Source organism: Brienomyrus brachyistius, chromosome 9, assembly GCF_023856365.1.
Source record: "Brienomyrus brachyistius isolate T26 chromosome 9, BBRACH_0.4, whole genome shotgun sequence".
In the NCBI taxonomy this organism is placed as follows: domain Eukaryota; kingdom Metazoa; phylum Chordata; class Actinopteri; order Osteoglossiformes; family Mormyridae; genus Brienomyrus; species Brienomyrus brachyistius.
Genome location: NC_064541.1, coordinates 22,090,430 through 22,107,300, shown reverse-complemented (window position 1 = coordinate 22,107,300; position 16,871 = coordinate 22,090,430). Strand labels below are relative to the sequence as shown.

General features: G+C 40.1%; 1 protein-coding gene and 1 long non-coding RNA gene across 3 annotated transcripts; one reads left to right on the top strand and one right to left on the bottom strand.

The window, feature by feature from the left end:
* Positions 1-5,881: 5,881 nt before the first annotated feature.
* On the top strand, positions 5,882-10,147 carry LOC125749326 (uncharacterized). The gene is made up of 2 exons (XR_007399848.1): positions 5,882-6,330; positions 10,053-10,147. It is a non-coding gene; the product is annotated as an uncharacterized LOC125749326 (long non-coding RNA).
* On the bottom strand, positions 9,077-15,351 carry tapbpl (TAP binding protein like). 2 transcript variants are annotated; one of them, XM_049026471.1, is made up of 8 exons: positions 15,334-15,351; positions 13,711-13,914; positions 13,125-13,409; positions 12,786-12,980; positions 12,354-12,521; positions 11,622-11,725; positions 11,133-11,361; positions 9,077-10,154 (listed from the first exon to the last, which is right to left on the bottom strand). In XM_049026471.1, exons 2-8 carry the CDS (start codon positions 13,865-13,867, stop codon positions 10,081-10,083), a joined length of 1,212 nt encoding a protein of 403 aa, XP_048882428.1. In that variant the 5' UTR covers positions 13,868-13,914; positions 15,334-15,351; the 3' UTR covers positions 9,077-10,080. The 2 variants fall into 2 exon arrangements, with proteins under 2 accessions (XP_048882428.1, XP_048882427.1); XM_049026470.1 differs by lacking the exon at positions 15,334-15,351 and adding an exon at positions 14,170-14,563.
* Between the last annotated feature and the right edge of the window lie 1,520 nt (positions 15,352-16,871).

The window sequence follows — 16,871 nt, the reverse complement described above, 5'->3', positions numbered from 1 at the left end:
AATAATAGAACTTAAAATAAACTTTAAACTGCTTCAGTCAGATGAACTAAGTTAATATTCTGAAAAGAAAGGGCCTATTAAATATATAAATTTAATTGACTTAAATATTATTACTTAAATATAATATAATTTACTTACTTACTCAAAAGGATCAATCTATCCGGAAGCTCTGGTGGCTGGCGAGTGTGCGTTTGATTGACAATTAATCCAGGGACTGAGAAAATTTGCTTAACTGGAACGGAGGTCACAGACACACAAAAAAAAAACGTTTATGAAGGACACTTAATTTTTTTCAGCGATCTTAATTCGCCTTCCACCACAGCAGTGGGTCTTGCCCAGGTGTAATGGATAGCTCATTGAAACAACTTTCCAATTCACTTTGTTGTAAATCATCCATGGTACCATAATCCTGTCCGAGGAGAGTGTTCATCACTGCAAATTCATTTGTAGCATATCTGCGTCCAGTAGATGAGGAGGCATCTTCATGGTTGTCAAATCTCACACATCTGGCGTGACACTCAAGAAATCTTGTGGCAAATCTATATTATGCTATTATAAACCTAAACCTTGCTATATGAAACCCTACAGATTATTTAGAAGGTAATAAAACTGTTACATGCATGTAAATACGTGTGCAGACTTGTCTCGAATTGAAAATCGTACACCAGCCAGCTGACCAAAGTCGGAAACTGCATCTTCATCATGGAATCAGTCTCGAACCGTGTGGCAAAGCTTCTCCCATTTTTCACTCACAGGCTAATAAAGGCCATGATCATTTGTCAAATTTACTCCAGAAATGAATAACACGTGAACACATTTTCTGTTCCTACTCTGCAAGTGAATGAAAGGCTCACCCAACTTCACATCTGGAGCCAAACGTTTAATGCTCTTCGGTGGAAAAAGGTTGTGAGCTGCAGTCAGAATGCACTGTTCCCCAGTCACACTGAACCCAACTCTGATGCTATCAGCCAACTAAACCACCTGCTAGGGTGGCTGCATGACCACCCATCAGGAGGGAAATCAGAGGAGAAGAGACAGGCCTCAGTGAATGGGCCAAGTCAGCTTACATCAGGCAGGCATTTTTGACAAAAACAAATATGAATTATATGTATTGTTCGATGTTTTAAGATCTATAATGCTTAGTGAATACTAGTTATAAGATAACACTGTGCAAGATACAGTTCCTGCTTGGTCACAATATTTCAGACGTTCATTAAGCATCGCTCATCCACTTCAGTATGTTAGCTTGTTACTATGTAGAAAAGCCTAACAAATGTTCTTTCAGAGAGTTGGTAAAAAAGTACTCACACATAGATGCAGAAAGCTTACTGAGCTGTAATCTGTGGTGACATCCTGTGTAAGTAGGACACAAAGAAGCACTGGCTGTGTGAGCGAGTTTCATTTTGTTTATTTATGGTCTTTCTAGAGAGGCTTTAAATTAGAATTTGCCCTGGATCGCGCTTTTGCGTGCCCCTAGTGAAATAACGGCGTGCAATGTCACATACGAGCATCCTTGCAGTACCGGTCAGAGATTTCACAACTATTCACAACTATTTTCTGTAGATTTCTATTTGACAATATTAATATGTCTGTCTGTTGATTTAGAAGATCAAAAGACAGAATTATATTTCACTGAGTCGGTATGCTTTGTTTTTACAAATATAATGTGGTTATACTTCTGGATGTGGGAGGCAGCATGATTATGTCACAGATCAAGACACTAGGGATCACCCAATCCACAGCGTCCCCTGCTGCCTCTGATTAGTGGCCTTCACCCTTGCATAGGTGAGCATACCCTCAACAACATAACCGTGAAGAATATATACTGAACAAAAATATAAACGCAACACTCTTGTTTCTGCTCCCATTTTTCATGAGATGGACTTAAAGACCTACAATTCATTCCAGATACACAATATTACCATTTCTCTCAAACATTTCTCACAAATCAGTCTAAATGTGTGATAGTGAGCACTTCTGCTTTGCTGAGATAATCCATCCCACCTCACAGGTGTGCCACATCAAGATGCTGATCTGACATCATGGGTAGTGCACAGGTGTACCTTATACTGCCCACAATAAAAGGCCACCCTGGAATGTGCAGTTTTTTGCTTTATTGGGGGTCTGGGGACTCAGAACCGGTCAGTATCTGGTGTGACCACCATTTGCCTCATGCAATGCAACACATCTTCTTCGCATAGAGTTTATCAGATTGTCAATTGTGGCCTGTGGAATGTTGGTCCACTCCTCTTCAATGGCTGTGCGAAGTTGTTGGATATTAGTGGGAACTGGTACACGCTGTCGTATACGCCGGTCAAGCACATCCCAAACATGCTCAACGGGTGACATGTCCGGTGAGTATGCTGGCCATGCAAGAACTGGGACATTTTCAGCTTCCAAGAACTGTGTACAGATCCTTGCAACATGGGGCCGTGCATTATCTGTCTGAGTGGCTGGTCTCAGACGATCTTGGAGGTGAACCTGCTGGATGTGGAGGTCCTGGGCTGGTGTGGTTACACGTGGTCTGCGGTTGTGAGGCCGGTTGGATGTACTGCCATATTCTCTGAAACGCCTTTGGAGACGGCTTATGGTTGAGAAATGAACATTCAATGCACGAGCAACAGATCTGGTTGACATTCCTGCTGTCAGCATGCCAATTGCACGCTCCCTCAATGCTTGTGGCATCTGTGGCATTTTGCTGTGAGACAAAACTGCACATTCCAGGGTGGCCTTTTATTGTGGGCAGTATAAGGTACACCTGTGCACTACCCATGATGTCAGATCAGCATCTTGATGTGGCACACCTGTGAGGTGGGATGGATTATCTCAGCAAAGCAGAAGTGCTCACTATCACACATTTAGACTGATTTGTGAGAAATGTTTGAGAGAAATGGTAATATTGTGTATCTGGAATGAATTGTAGATCTTTAAGTCCATCTCATGAAAAATGGGAGCAAAAACAAAAGTGTTGCGTTTATATTTTTGTTCAGTGTATATCCATTGCCATTAGGTCTTGCAGCTTTGGAATAAGTCCGGAAAGCCGCCGTAGTTATTACGTCAGACCTGAGAAGTGCCTGCAACCTCATTCACATCTAAGAAGGGGATACATGGAGGATGGCCTTTGTGACCACTAGCAGGCACTATGAGTACGTAGTTATGCCATATGGGTTAGCCAGTGCCCCAGCAGTCTTCCACTCTTTCATGAATTCGGTGTACTTATCTACTCCCCTGACCATTTGTCTCATCAGTTTCATGTCACCGAAGTACTTGGTGATTGCGGGAACACCACCTATCTGCCAAGGCATCTCCAGACCTTTTCATTGATTCAGGCTGCAGGACCTGAAATAGCAGGGATGTAAGAATGTAAAGCTCAAGCAGTACATGACAGGCCTGCTCCTACTACTGAAGGAGCTTCAAAGCTTTCTAGGCTTTGCTAATCTTTATCAAAGATTCATTCAAAATTTTAGGTGGTCCAGAACAGCAATCTTGGGTTCTTGGGTGAGGACCTTCACACCCACGTTGGACCAACCACAACCATCCCCACCCTCATCAGAACAACCCCGGCTTACAGTGATCATCCTCCCTGGACCTCTGACTCGCTGTCATGCATATCTCTTAGCTGTCTTAGTGTTTTATTAATGGCACAAAAACAGCAGTTGGTCACACATTTCAAGAATGAAGTACAAAATTACCTCCAAGCCAATAAGCTAGATCAATAAGTATGTAAAGTATAATGCCTGACATATTTCTCTGGACAAAGATTTATTGTCGGTTGAATACATTATAATAATACATAATACATTTTCTCTGTTTGTTTATAGTTATTTATAACTTTAGAACTTTTTATAGTTGAAACAACAATAACAATAATAACAAAAATAAACCAAGAAAAACTTGATTTTTGATACTGATCAGACAGGACTGTTTTAAGAGTGAAAGAGACAAAAAACAGAAGATGTGGGTCAAAGTTTAAAGTCCATCCAATTGGAGATATTTCTGTGTGTTTGCCAAGGAACAAATTCCATATTAGGTCTGAATGTGTTTTTAGCCATTTAGCTTGATTACCACTTGTATTCAAAATTTAGCATTTAGTTTCCTAGTAATTGTATCTGTAACACAGATAATGTAATATAATACATATATTACAATTAATTCATACATACATTCTATAATATACTCATCCATGTGTTTAAATAGAAGTGCAGATGATTACAAACAATAATGCTGACAAAGTATTTTACTGAATCAATGCAAATCGTTCTATAGATAAATTCATGGGACTGTGCTGGATGAGTAGTTGGCTGGCTGGCTGGATGGATGGATGGATGGACATACACTATAAGGACAAAAGTATTGGGGCACACCTCTTAAACATTCAGACCTATTGCCAACATTTGTGAAAGAATGGGTCATTCTGAAGACCTCAGTGAATTCAAGCATGGAACAGTCTTAGAATATCACCAATAAATCAGTTTGTGAAATCTCTTCCCTGCTAGATTTTCCATGATAAAGTGGTGTTATTTCCCATTGGAAGCGTTTAGGAACAACATAAACTTAACCATGAAGTGTGAAATCCACATAAAGTAACAGAGCAGGGTCACCAAGTGCTGAGGTGCATAGTGCATAAATTTGCCAACGCTCTGTTGACTCAATAACTGCAGAGTGCCAAACTTCCTCTGGCATTTACCCCAAACACAAGTTCATGGAATGGGCTACCATGGCAGAGCAGCTGCATTCAAGCCTCACATCACCAAGCACAATACCATGCATCAGATAGAGTGGTGTAAAGCATGCCTTACATGAGAATTACCTGAGAAGTGGAAAGGTGAACTGTGGAGTGACAAATCACACCTCTTTGTTTAGCAGTCTGATGGGTCTGGCGGATGTCAGGAGAACATTATCTGTCTCATTGCACTAACTAACTTTGGTGGAGGAGGGATGACTTCCAACTTTGTGGGAAGAGTTTGGCGAAGACCCTTTTCTGTTACCGTATGACTGTGCCCCAGTGCACCAAGCAAGGTCCATAAAGACATGGATGGGTGAATTTGGTGTAGAAAAACTTCACTGGCTCACACAGAGCCCTGACCTCAACATCACTCAATACCTTTAGGATGAACTAAAATGGAGATTGCGAACCAGGTCTTCATATCTAACATCAGTGTCTGACCTCACAAATGCTCTACTGGATGAATGGGTAAATATTCCCACAGACGCACTCTGTGGCAAGCTTTCCCAAAAGTGTGGCAGCCATTATAGCTGCAAAGGCAGGAGCATCTCCATAGTGATGCCTATGGATTTAGAATGGGATGTCATAAAAGTCCCTGACCAGGGTGTCCCAATACTTTTGTTCATATAGTGTATCTCTAGTCAAATAAAATATCATGGTAAATATGCTTTTTTTTTACACTTTCAGTCATGGGTTTGGGTGGGTAGACTGTTTTAAATTCTCAGATGAGATGCTTCTTTTTAAATGTATGATACTACAACCAGTGTGATAATGAGCAAATTGTAATGGGTTCTTCTGGAATAATAAAGAGGTCCTGCTCCTTCCTGGATGAAGAAACCATCTCCTATCTTTTTTCCTCTCACCATAACATCAAACATCTAAGTTGTGTAATTTTGTGCAGAGTAAACTGTTGCCTCCGTGTTCAGGCCTTTTCTTTGCTGTGGGTATCATAATGAGCTGATAAGCTGTGGGTTTGATTCCTATTCTATGTGTGGAGCTTCCTCCCACAGTCCAAAGACAGACGCTTTGATGTGTGTAAAACTCCCTCACAGTGTGATTGTGTATATGACTGTGCGCCCTGTGGTGTAGTAGAAGAGCGGTGGCTAACAGATCAGGTGACTATTACAAATGACAGCCACAAAGTGAAAGGTACAGTATACGCTTTCGTGTAGCTTTTGTGCTGGAGAAGAGATGACTCACTGCCTGGGTATTTTAAAGTGACAGGGACAGTTGACTGTAACTGGTGGCATTTTTATGAAGCTAGAATTTAAGAGAGGGGGAGGATTTATGACCTAATATTACATAAAGATTCAAGACACTTCTGGTTGAAGTGAAGACCCTACTTTCCACAAGTGAAAGCTGCAATGGACTGTTATTCTTTCATAGTCTGTCAATCAAGGCAGCTTCCAGTTACTATTAGTAAGTATTAGCCATTACGGATTTCAGCATTACATATTGTGACTGCTGGAGCTATCTGACTCATGTGAATTACTGGGAAGGGACCATCATGCATCATCCACAAGGGGAACACCAGATAGAGTTTTAACTGGACATGCTCGGGAAGAGGAACTAGACTCTTATACATGCATATCAGCTGAATAGAGGTGAGAGAAAATTCCTGGTTTTCTTATTTTGGTTGGCTTCTTTATTTTAGTTTTTATTTTTGATTGTTTTGCCTCAGTGGACACCTGGACCTAAAGTACAGTTTTTCTTCAAATAGTAGCCTGGGCATTATTTAAGGAAACCACACTAGTAACTGACCTTTATTTGAGGTTTGTATTAGAGGCAGGCTAAAAGGAAAACATAAGGATACAAATAAGTGAAAATATCCATCCATCCATTTTCCAAACCGCTTGTCCTACTGGGTCGCGGGGGGTCCGGAGCCTATCCCAGAAGCAATGGGTACGAGGCAGGGAACAACCCAGGATGGGGGGCCAGCCCATCGCAGGGCACACTCACACACCATTCACTCTCACATAAGTGAAAATATGAATTACAGTTTTGTAATGGGCCTTAGGGGGACAGTTAAAAAAAGGAAAGTGGCCTTTATGTTATGCTATTGAATTTATTTTCTTTGCCCTTTTTACTAGAAGTATTTGCATAGAAAGTGATGTGTTTCTCCTACAGTAGGCCAAGGAAAGAAATGATTGATTGCAAAAATTCCAAATTATCAGTATATGAAATGGCAGTGCTTCTCCAAATTAATGTCTCCAAACCCAGTCCTCAGGGACCCGCGTTTTTGCTCCGTTCCAGCTCCCTACCAGACAGTCCACATTTTTACTCCCTCAAAACAAAAACCTGGACCCCCAAGGACTAGGTTTGGAAACACTCCCCTAAATGATGGAGGTGCCAATGAAACTGACGAGAAATGGCATGAAAAGCTACTGATCTGAATGCTTTAAAGGCTAGCCTATTTACTCATCACTTTTGTTGATGCCAACATAAAATGATGCCTGCTAAGATGAATAAAAAAAATAGTGGATTAGGGCAGAAAATAATCCACCAACATTTCAGTTCTACTGTATTGGCCTCTACGTTTATGAACATCACAGAAGGAAAAATTGTTATGCCTGTTGACAAATAAAACATTACACACTCACAAGGCAGTCTATGGAGCAATCAAAGCAGAAATTTCAATGATTACAAGGAGTTAATAATTATCTGGAAAGTTTGGTAACTGCTGTCATAGACCTTTTTACAAAAACAGTAAATGTGGGTCACACTGACAAAACTATGCAGTTTTGTTTGTTATTTATTAAATTATATTATATGGGTTTTATTATATCTTTAGGACTAAGGTTTTATCACGATTTGTCAGGACAATGCACCCATATCAGTAATTCTAAAGGGTGCTTGAATCCATGTTAGTACGAGATCAGTGACCTCTGGAACCTGGGATTGTGATGGTACTAAGTCAAGCCATGATAACTCAAGCACATAGGATGACAAAATGGCAGCACACTGGTGGCATGGGTCCAAAACAGATTCATTTCTTAGCTCACTGCCCTCTCATGAGGGTAACTCATGGAATTCAGGACCAACCTCATTCATCACAGTAATAATCTGTAATCAGAAGCAGGAATCTCATTTCCAGTGAACAGTGAGTATACTGGAGATCAGAAACAGCTGGATATTGCCAGCACTTACTGGTCTATGACTGGTATGTTCTACACTGAGCCTTTGAACAGCACAAAATGATCAATGTCATTATACAATGACAATGACCTTGGTGTGAAGCAGCAGCACATTGCTGTTAGACATACACTATATTTCCAAAAGTATTGGGACATCACAATCACCTCCAAATCATTGAATTCATGTGTTCCAGTTACTTCCATAAACATTGGTGTATTAAAGCAAGCACCTACTGTAGGCATGCAGACTACTTCTACAAACATGAATGGGTCGCTCTCAGGAGCTATGTGAATCGTGATAGGATGCCACCTGTGCAATAAGTCCATTCATGAAATTTGTTAGTATTATCACAAAGTGGCAGCAATTGGGAGCAACAGCAACTCAGCCATGAAGTGGTAGGCCATGTAAAATCACAGAGCGGGGACAACGCATGCTGAGGCGCACAGTGTGTAGAAGTCGCCAACTGTCTGCAGAGCCAATAGCTACAGACCTCCAAATTTCATGTGGCCTTCAGATTATCTCAAGAACAGTGTGTAGAGACCTTCATGGAATGGGTCTCCATGCCTGAGCAGCTACATCCAAGCCTTAAAACACAAGTGTGTGTAATTCAAATACGCTATAACCCATACGCACAAAGTACAATGAGCCCATTTCACAAGGCTTAGGTGAAACTAACCGAAATACATTCTTCTTTATATTTGGGAAGATGGTTGCGCAGGAGGTAGAACTATTGTTTGACAACTGGAGGGTTGCAGGTTTGAGCCCTGGTTCCTCCTGACCCCATCAAAGTGTCCTTGAGCAAGACACTGAACCCCAAATTGGTCCCGGTGAGCAGGTTGGCGCCTTGCATGGCAGCCTCTGCCGCCAGTGTGTGAATGGGTGAATGTGAGGCATAAAATTTAAAGTGCTTTGAGTACTCGTAGGAGTAGAAAAGCACTATATAAATGCAGTCCATTTGCCATTTTATTTATGTTTAGATATTTTGATGACTACGAAACACTAGCTATTCAGACTGAATGGCTGAGTAACTGTATATGCGCACAAAATAAAACTACGACTAGAAACAGACAGCATCTTCTGCAGAGGCTCATATAACGTTGATAATATCATGTTAGGTTTTGTCATTTTGTTCACTTATTTGGTAATCGTTTCCATATAAACAAAATTAGTCACATCAGGAAAATAGATGTTGAAAGAGAAGTCTTTTCATTTATATGTTTTGAGGTTTTTATTTTAGCTTTTCATTTTCATTCCTCCAATAAAAAATATTTTAAAAATTAAGCCATTTACACCAGCCCAACAGTATTCATCTATCCATCTATCATAACCAAATATACAGTACAGGGTCATGATGGATCTGTAGCCTGTACTAGGAACACCCCCGACAGGATCCCAGTCCATCACAAGGAACATGCCCTCACACACACACCAGTACACTGAAATGCCTGTTTTTGGACTGCAGGAGAACAGGAAAAGTCCGAAAACATAAACCCAGGGATGCAACTGGAACCCTCAGGCCAGGAATTACTCCCATAACAGTCCACATAATTCCAAAATATGTTGCTAACAGCATGTGATATATTCCAGAATATGTCACTAACATTGTCATTAACAAAAGAATTTACACAGCAATGACAAAATTCATGAACATTTACAATGCAGTTTTTTAAACTTCATTCATATCCTTTTCTTACTACAGTAGTACTTACAGTACTGTGCAAAAGTCTTAGACATCCACAAAAAATTACGTTCATGTTGGACTAAATTGATTGCCATATGATTCTATGCCTGTCGAAGTGCTACACCACCTTATTCATATCTTAACCTCTCCTTGAGCCCCACAGTACTTGCAAAAATTGTCCAGTAATACCCAGGTATTTGCCGAAACCACTACTGGCACCCCTCATTTGGCTAATCAATGATGATGAACTCATTCTTCAAGCCATCTAACAAGATGTCAGCAACTTTTAGAAGAAGAGAAGAAATTTGCAGTACTCTTTATTTTACTATATATTAGAAGTACTGTACATTATTCTAATTAGAAATTATGTTTTTTTTTGCACAATACTGTATATTTAGTATATTCCTTTTTAAATTAATCTAATTCACAGGTTTTCTTTAGGTAGCCTATTATTTGTATTTAGTTTAAGAAACACAACATTATGCAGACAGTCATATTTCCTCCAAACAGGACCTTTCAGGAGATGCACATGAAGCCTTTAACTCCGCAGCATCTGGAAGACAAACAGCAGAGTTGCACCCAGCAGAACCACTATCATCAGGTAAGTCTGGCCTGTAAAAACACAAAAAGGAGAATATAAGAATGCAGGCTCCAAACTGTCAGACAGCACAGAAATGCTTAAGTTCCACCAGAGCTTCCTTCAACTGTACTTAAAGTGCTACCTTCGAATCAAAAACGGAGCCCATTGATTAGCAAAGATCTCTCTGTTTTTCAGTCACCACTAATACATCATCATCTTCAGACCGAAATACAGTCTCGAGTGGCTGTTTCTTTTTTAATCTTGATAGTGCCCTTTTATGTCATGAACTTCTAGTTATTAAGCATTTGATTCCCCAGTTGACCTGTTCTGAAACCAGTGGTTTAAGTGTCAGCAAAATGGTACTACAGACGCTCCTCTACTTACGAACTTTCAACTTATGAACTTTCAGACATACAAATGAAGGGGACTGTAAGTCCAAATTGTGTTCCTTGGGCTCCGTTTCCTGTCCGCGACATCAGTTTGTTTTTCTGCGCGCCAATTCTGGGTAGTACGACTACTGGCTGCTACTCCTGCCGTGCAGCAGTGTAGCGTGCGTACTCCCAGCATCCTACTTCTTTGTCCTTGCGTATACCCTTAAAATGATGTTGAATGATGACTTATGAACGTTTCAACTTAGGAACGTCTGTTCGGAACGCAACTCATTTGTAAGTAGAGGAGCGTCTGTACTTAATCATGAATGTTTTGTTCCAAACTGTGACAAGCATCTTTTTTTCAACAAACATTCATGATGTTTAACAAAGGACCAAGGCTTTCACTGCCAGGAAAACAACACAAAAGATCAAATGGTATACTATTTTAAAATATATGTATTCTAAGTTCTTTAATTCTAAAGAAACTCATATGTCAGTGAAATTTCTTGTGTTTGTAATCTATGTTTCTCAATTGACAACTGACCAATCAGCTTCTACTATGACAATATTTCTTAATGTGAGATACCTCATATTAAGAAAACTAATGAATTATGATAAGTTTTGGTCCAAGGTACACACCAGACTTGGGGGCTGACACAACAAAACTGAGGGAGAGGGGCGTGGCCAAGGATTGATGTGAGACTTGGCAGGTAATGGTAGTCCCGGGCGGCTGGTCAGAGGGCCAAAGAGTGAGATAGGATGAGAGTGACAGAGTCCCATCACTGTACTGCCGGTGGCTCGAGAGAGACACATCCTTGGAGAGTGGGATAGGCTCGGAGGCACCAGGGGGAAGGGAAAGCCACTCCACCTGGCAAGTACAAAGGAGACAGTGTATGTATTCACATAACTTTTTCACAGTGGCTGGAGTCTACTATCAATACGTCATTTGCAATGCTTAGATTTACTGGGATCAAATTAGTGAGAGCAGAGAAAAGTAACATTAATTAACAGTAACAAGGAGCAACCACTGACAAGTAACGATAATTCCTGTCAGTAGCCAACCTGAGAAAAAGAATCTTCTTGCCCGCTTTCCATGTTACGTTCAGACCCGGATGCTGAGTTCCTTACCTGGACATCCAGAGGGTAATACCGCTCACAATGGCAGCTCACCCTTTGGGGTAAGTCATCGTGAGGCACCACTTCGTCAACGGAAAGAGAGACTCGAGGAGGCTCTGATGTATGCGAGCAGACAGGGCAAAAAATACGGACATAATTAATCCAGAAGAAAGAAAATGGTGGCGTATAAATTAGATATTGCTTATGTTTTGCATTACAGATGTTTAAGTAATACTTTCTATGAATATCATGTCTATAGGAATCTATGAACACATTCATAACACATCATTATGTATTCATAAAACATTATAAACATGGCTATAAATATTAATGTGAAAGCATAACATGTTATAGCCATGTTTATTATGCATTATGAATGCTTTATGAAACTATCTATCTATAATGCATTACAGATACCTTCATAATGCAGTACAAAAAGTCCTTAATTCTTATGCATTATGAAGGGATCTGTAGTGCATTGGACCATTGGAAGAATCATAATCAACACTATAATGCCTTATGACTGTCAATAGAAGATGTTGAAATACTTTATTAATTCTTGAACTGACCATTATAATGCATTTGAAGGTACCTATAAGTAAAGTGTTACTGATGTTTGATTCATATTTATACCAGCCTGGCTAAAAAGGTTTGAGAAAAAGCTGTTGTTTGAAATCCAGGCTGACGATTGGGAAGGACTGGGAATGATGACTACAGCCGACCCAGAGAAAGCTGTCAACTTACGGACGACGTGGAGCTGCATGACCTGCTGGGCCTGGAACAGGCCAGACATCACGGTGCAGATGTAAGTTCCCTCATCAGGTGCGTTTAGCTTTATCAGGGACAGCGACACATTCCTATCTCTCAGGGCCAAGTCAGGGTCCACACTTGAGCCATTTCTCTCTACAGTGACTAACAGAGGACAAAATACATGTTAAAATGCTCATTTCTAACCAAATCGAACATACATTTAAATGTAACTAAATTAGCTAGAGATCTTATATCGATCCAAACAGACACTGGCATTTTCTATTGTATGTTAAAAATGTTCTCGATGAACCGTAAAAAGTAAAAGATTTTCCTCTATAATGTTGGCCATTAGGGTGATTAAGGTTGCTAATTTCACCCCTGAGTTTTACACTCTGTCACAGATACCATACAGTACGTAGATCTCACCTGTGGGCTCCTCATCACTACCCAATGCTTTCATCTCCAGAATTCTCCTTCCATGTCCTTTGTGCTGCAAGCGCCATTCAAGACCTATTTCTTGTTCGGGAGTATGGCCTTGAAGTTTGAAGCCACAGTCTAAAAGTGCCTCACCCCCAATAGGAGCCATGACAGACAGCGTACGAGAGAACACCAGGAATGGGACTGGAAGAACAGCAAACGGTCATTGAATAATATTGCACTTGGCTCGCAGCTTTGGATAACATGCACTGCTACAAGAACGACACCGAAATACTGCATACTATCATCACAAATAGAAGCCTGATATAATTAAAGCCTTATTCTCACCTTCTGTCAGCAGCGTCCCTGACTGGCTGAGAGGAAGTCCCAGTTTTTTCTGCATAAGCGGTGAGGTTACAGACTCGTGCCCCTCGTGGCCAAGAGGAAGGGTTCGGAGCACCAAACTGAGGCTGATTCCACCGCCTTCCAGCTGCACCGATCCAATGAAATAGGCCTGATTGCTCTCTTCCTCTGTTCCTTGGGGAAAGTAGGGACTAATCTCACAGGTCACTTCCTGCTCATTGCAATCGGCATGCAGCAGCAGCTCAGATTCTGGGATTTCGATTGATGCAACTTTCAGGGAGGATGGGATAATATAAGATAACAGACTATTAGTTATGGCATAAAAAAACAGAATGACATCGCACAGGACTGGGGAGGCATTGCTAATCTAAGTTTGTATTAAGATAGCATTGCACTATATTTTACGCTTACTTTATATTACAATGTTATATACTTCATTACAGTTATCTCTATAGCTGTGCATAATGCTATAACTCTTATTTGTGTCTGTATGTATATGGTTTTATAAGCAATACCAAATGCACAAAATACAGTAAAGTTAATCCAACTCTGAAAGCGATTAGATTGTTACCTTTGGTTTCAAAGATAATGTCATTAGGGTCAGGATTTGTGGGGGCGTTGTAGGGGGTGATAGTCTCAGTTGACATCTCTTCTACCACAGGCAGGTCTCTCAGGACTAATGTTGCTGGTGTACGGGAAAAGAGACCCCCAAAGCCCCCTGCTCCCATTCCCTCCTCGACCAGAGAGCAGGATAACACTACATCAGCACCGGACCCTGGACACGGAGATAAGACAGGCAGAACATAGTGACAGAGCACGGGTACCTGAAAAAATAACTGATGCAGTGTGATCTGCTGCTAATCCAAAAATAAACATACAAGCAACTGTCACAGATACAACAAAACGCCAGCAGTAATCACTGCGCAAACATCGTGACCAAATAAATGCTGAATACTAGACAAGATAACGAATTTAAAATATTAATATATACTACGATTTTAATATTGCGATAACAAGTATAATTTCTTACCCAATACAGAGGCAGCGAAATAGCCAACAACCAGAAGTCCAACTTTAAAAGACATATTCCGTGACCGTAGCCCCTTTTTAAAACTTAAATGAATGGATAACGCCAATTAGCAAATAAATGTACTGTTTAATTCCTTGAATAATGCTTTTCATCAGAAATCGGGTAGCCGTGCGTGCAACATTACTTTCACTTTTGTTTTAAGGGTATAATGAAGTAAAATAATTCAAGTTCCACTAATTTACTGGAAAATGAATACAAAAAAACGCTTTATTGCAAAAGCATAAATAAAGTATTATTTTTAATTAGAACAATTACGTCACCTATAGGCAACATCGTTAAATTCTTGATCGGGTGTTATTGAAACTACAGAAATGAAAGTATCTTTCAATATACACGTTTTCCTCCAATCTCCAAATTTAACTACTTAAATTTATGATGACGATGCTAGTATCTGGGCAAAACAGCTTTGTTTCCCTTCCAAGTGTCACTTTTCGCTCGCTTCCACAAGAGTAGGTATACATATCACATAAATAAAATTAATTTCGTTATCACGCCCGCTTTACATTTGTGGAGTCTCACAAACAATATAGACAGTAAATATGTTTAATATTTACTATGTACCTCTGCCCGATCACGGTTCTCATTGAAAGTACTGTTCGATTCTTGTGGTAAAACATTATTTTGGGGTATAAATCAATAATAATCAAGACAGAGATGGAACAGCCACTAAGAGTACGGTCAGGTTGTGAAAATATTTTTGAAATAGTTTTGCGATCCCACGACACTTGCTATTTGCTGCGACGAGATAAACCCAAATAATGTTTGTGTGTGCACTTCAGCAGCCCAGCTGTCTTGTTTACAGTGCGATCCTTAATAAACATGTAAAAAATAAACACATATGAAAGTTACATGGTGTGCATTGCCCTTCACACTTAACTGGACATGTCCGTATCATTTTGGTTCATACTTATTATTCGATTAAACCTATGTTTGGTATTTTAATAATTTATTATTATTAACAGAAAATTACTGAGCGGGCACGCAAAACTATTTAAAAAAAATATTTTTTAACCCTGACCGCTTAAGGACTCTGTAATAACAATCATTAATCTTGAACAAATATAGACAAGAAAAACTTTCCAAAGCTTTTGATATGCCACCTACTGGATATACGTAGTCAATTATCTTGCACATGCTCAGTCGACGCCCACGCTTTCTGCTAGATGTCAAAATCAGGGCTACACGCCCACCGCCCGCAGCCAACCCCTGGTGACGATATTTACCTCACATCCCCTCGTCCGCAACTGAAAGCGCCCATGGAAAAGTGAAGTAGGAATTGGCCTTTAGGAAGTAAATTTATATTTATTTAACACACTTCTCTCCAAAGCAACGTATGAGTGAGGATTTCATGGGGCTCCTGGAGTAACTGGGTTTTTAGGGCCTTACTTAACATGACATGACTGATGTAAAGTGCATAAATGAGGTCAATTGAGAGTTCAGGTGTGCATGTGGGGGATTAGGGGGGAAGGCTGTGTGTTCAGGAGTCTAATGGTATTAAGTATACATATTAATCTCAGTCACAGTTATGCCATGTAAATAATGATAGTATGTAAATCCATCCATCTTTCATAGCTGCTTGCCTAGTTCAGGGTCACAGTGTTAGTCAGAAACCTTTCCCAGAATACCAGGGTGCAGGACTGGTGGGCATCACAGGGCACACAAGGCTATCAAATCAATATCCAGTATCAAATCAACTTTCAATGAAAGTTGAAATGACACTGAAAACTGCTCATATTTCAAGTCGAACAATATATATACCTCAAGAGTCAGCATAGTCCACTGTTACTAAGAAATTCAGAATTGCTAAGTACCTGTTGTTGAACTTGAAATACTGAAGCTCTCTAGCCCTGGTAACTTAGGTCTACTACACTAAGCTTGCAAATTTTTTCTGTATTATGATGGCTCCCTTCTTCTTACTGGGAAGGTCAATGGAGATCTGCAGCAGACCACAGTGCATCAGAACCTGACCAGCTGAAAGTTGCCTACCTGTTGATATTTGGACTTATAATTGGATTTGAGTGGTTAGTGTGCATTGGAGCGGTGGACCATCAGACCTTGGATTCTGAAAAGTTTTTTCCCCTGCTATTCCAACCTAAGGTTTTTGTTCCTCTCCTCCTCTGTCTTCCGTATGTTTGCACAGTATTATGACAGGTGGGGCACTCCTTTGCCAGAAAGTTCTTGCAGAATCGTGTTTTATGTCATAATCTGGCTGCAGGATGGAGGATTGCTCATACCTTGAAGGAATTCTATAGCGGCCATGAGGGTTGAGATTGATGTGGATTTGGCAAATTACCAACTCAGCAAAGAGAGCAGCAAAGCTACCTTGACCATATCACTGCCTCCTCCATGCTTTTCCAGCCAATACATGATGGTTGGACTCGAATTTTGACTAATTTGCCTAAAAAACCAGCTTCCACTGCTGTTAATAGTCACATAGCTTATAATATTAATAGTTAATAGCCACATAGTTAATTATACTTTAACTAGTTCTGGACTTCCTCTATAAAATACATTTAAATGACATTTAAATAACAGCAATACTTATTATACATTATATGAAGTTCTCAAGGTTCTCAGTTAGCTGTACGACACACATGGCTAAATTACCATTTGTAAAAATAAACTCAAACGGAATTTATAAA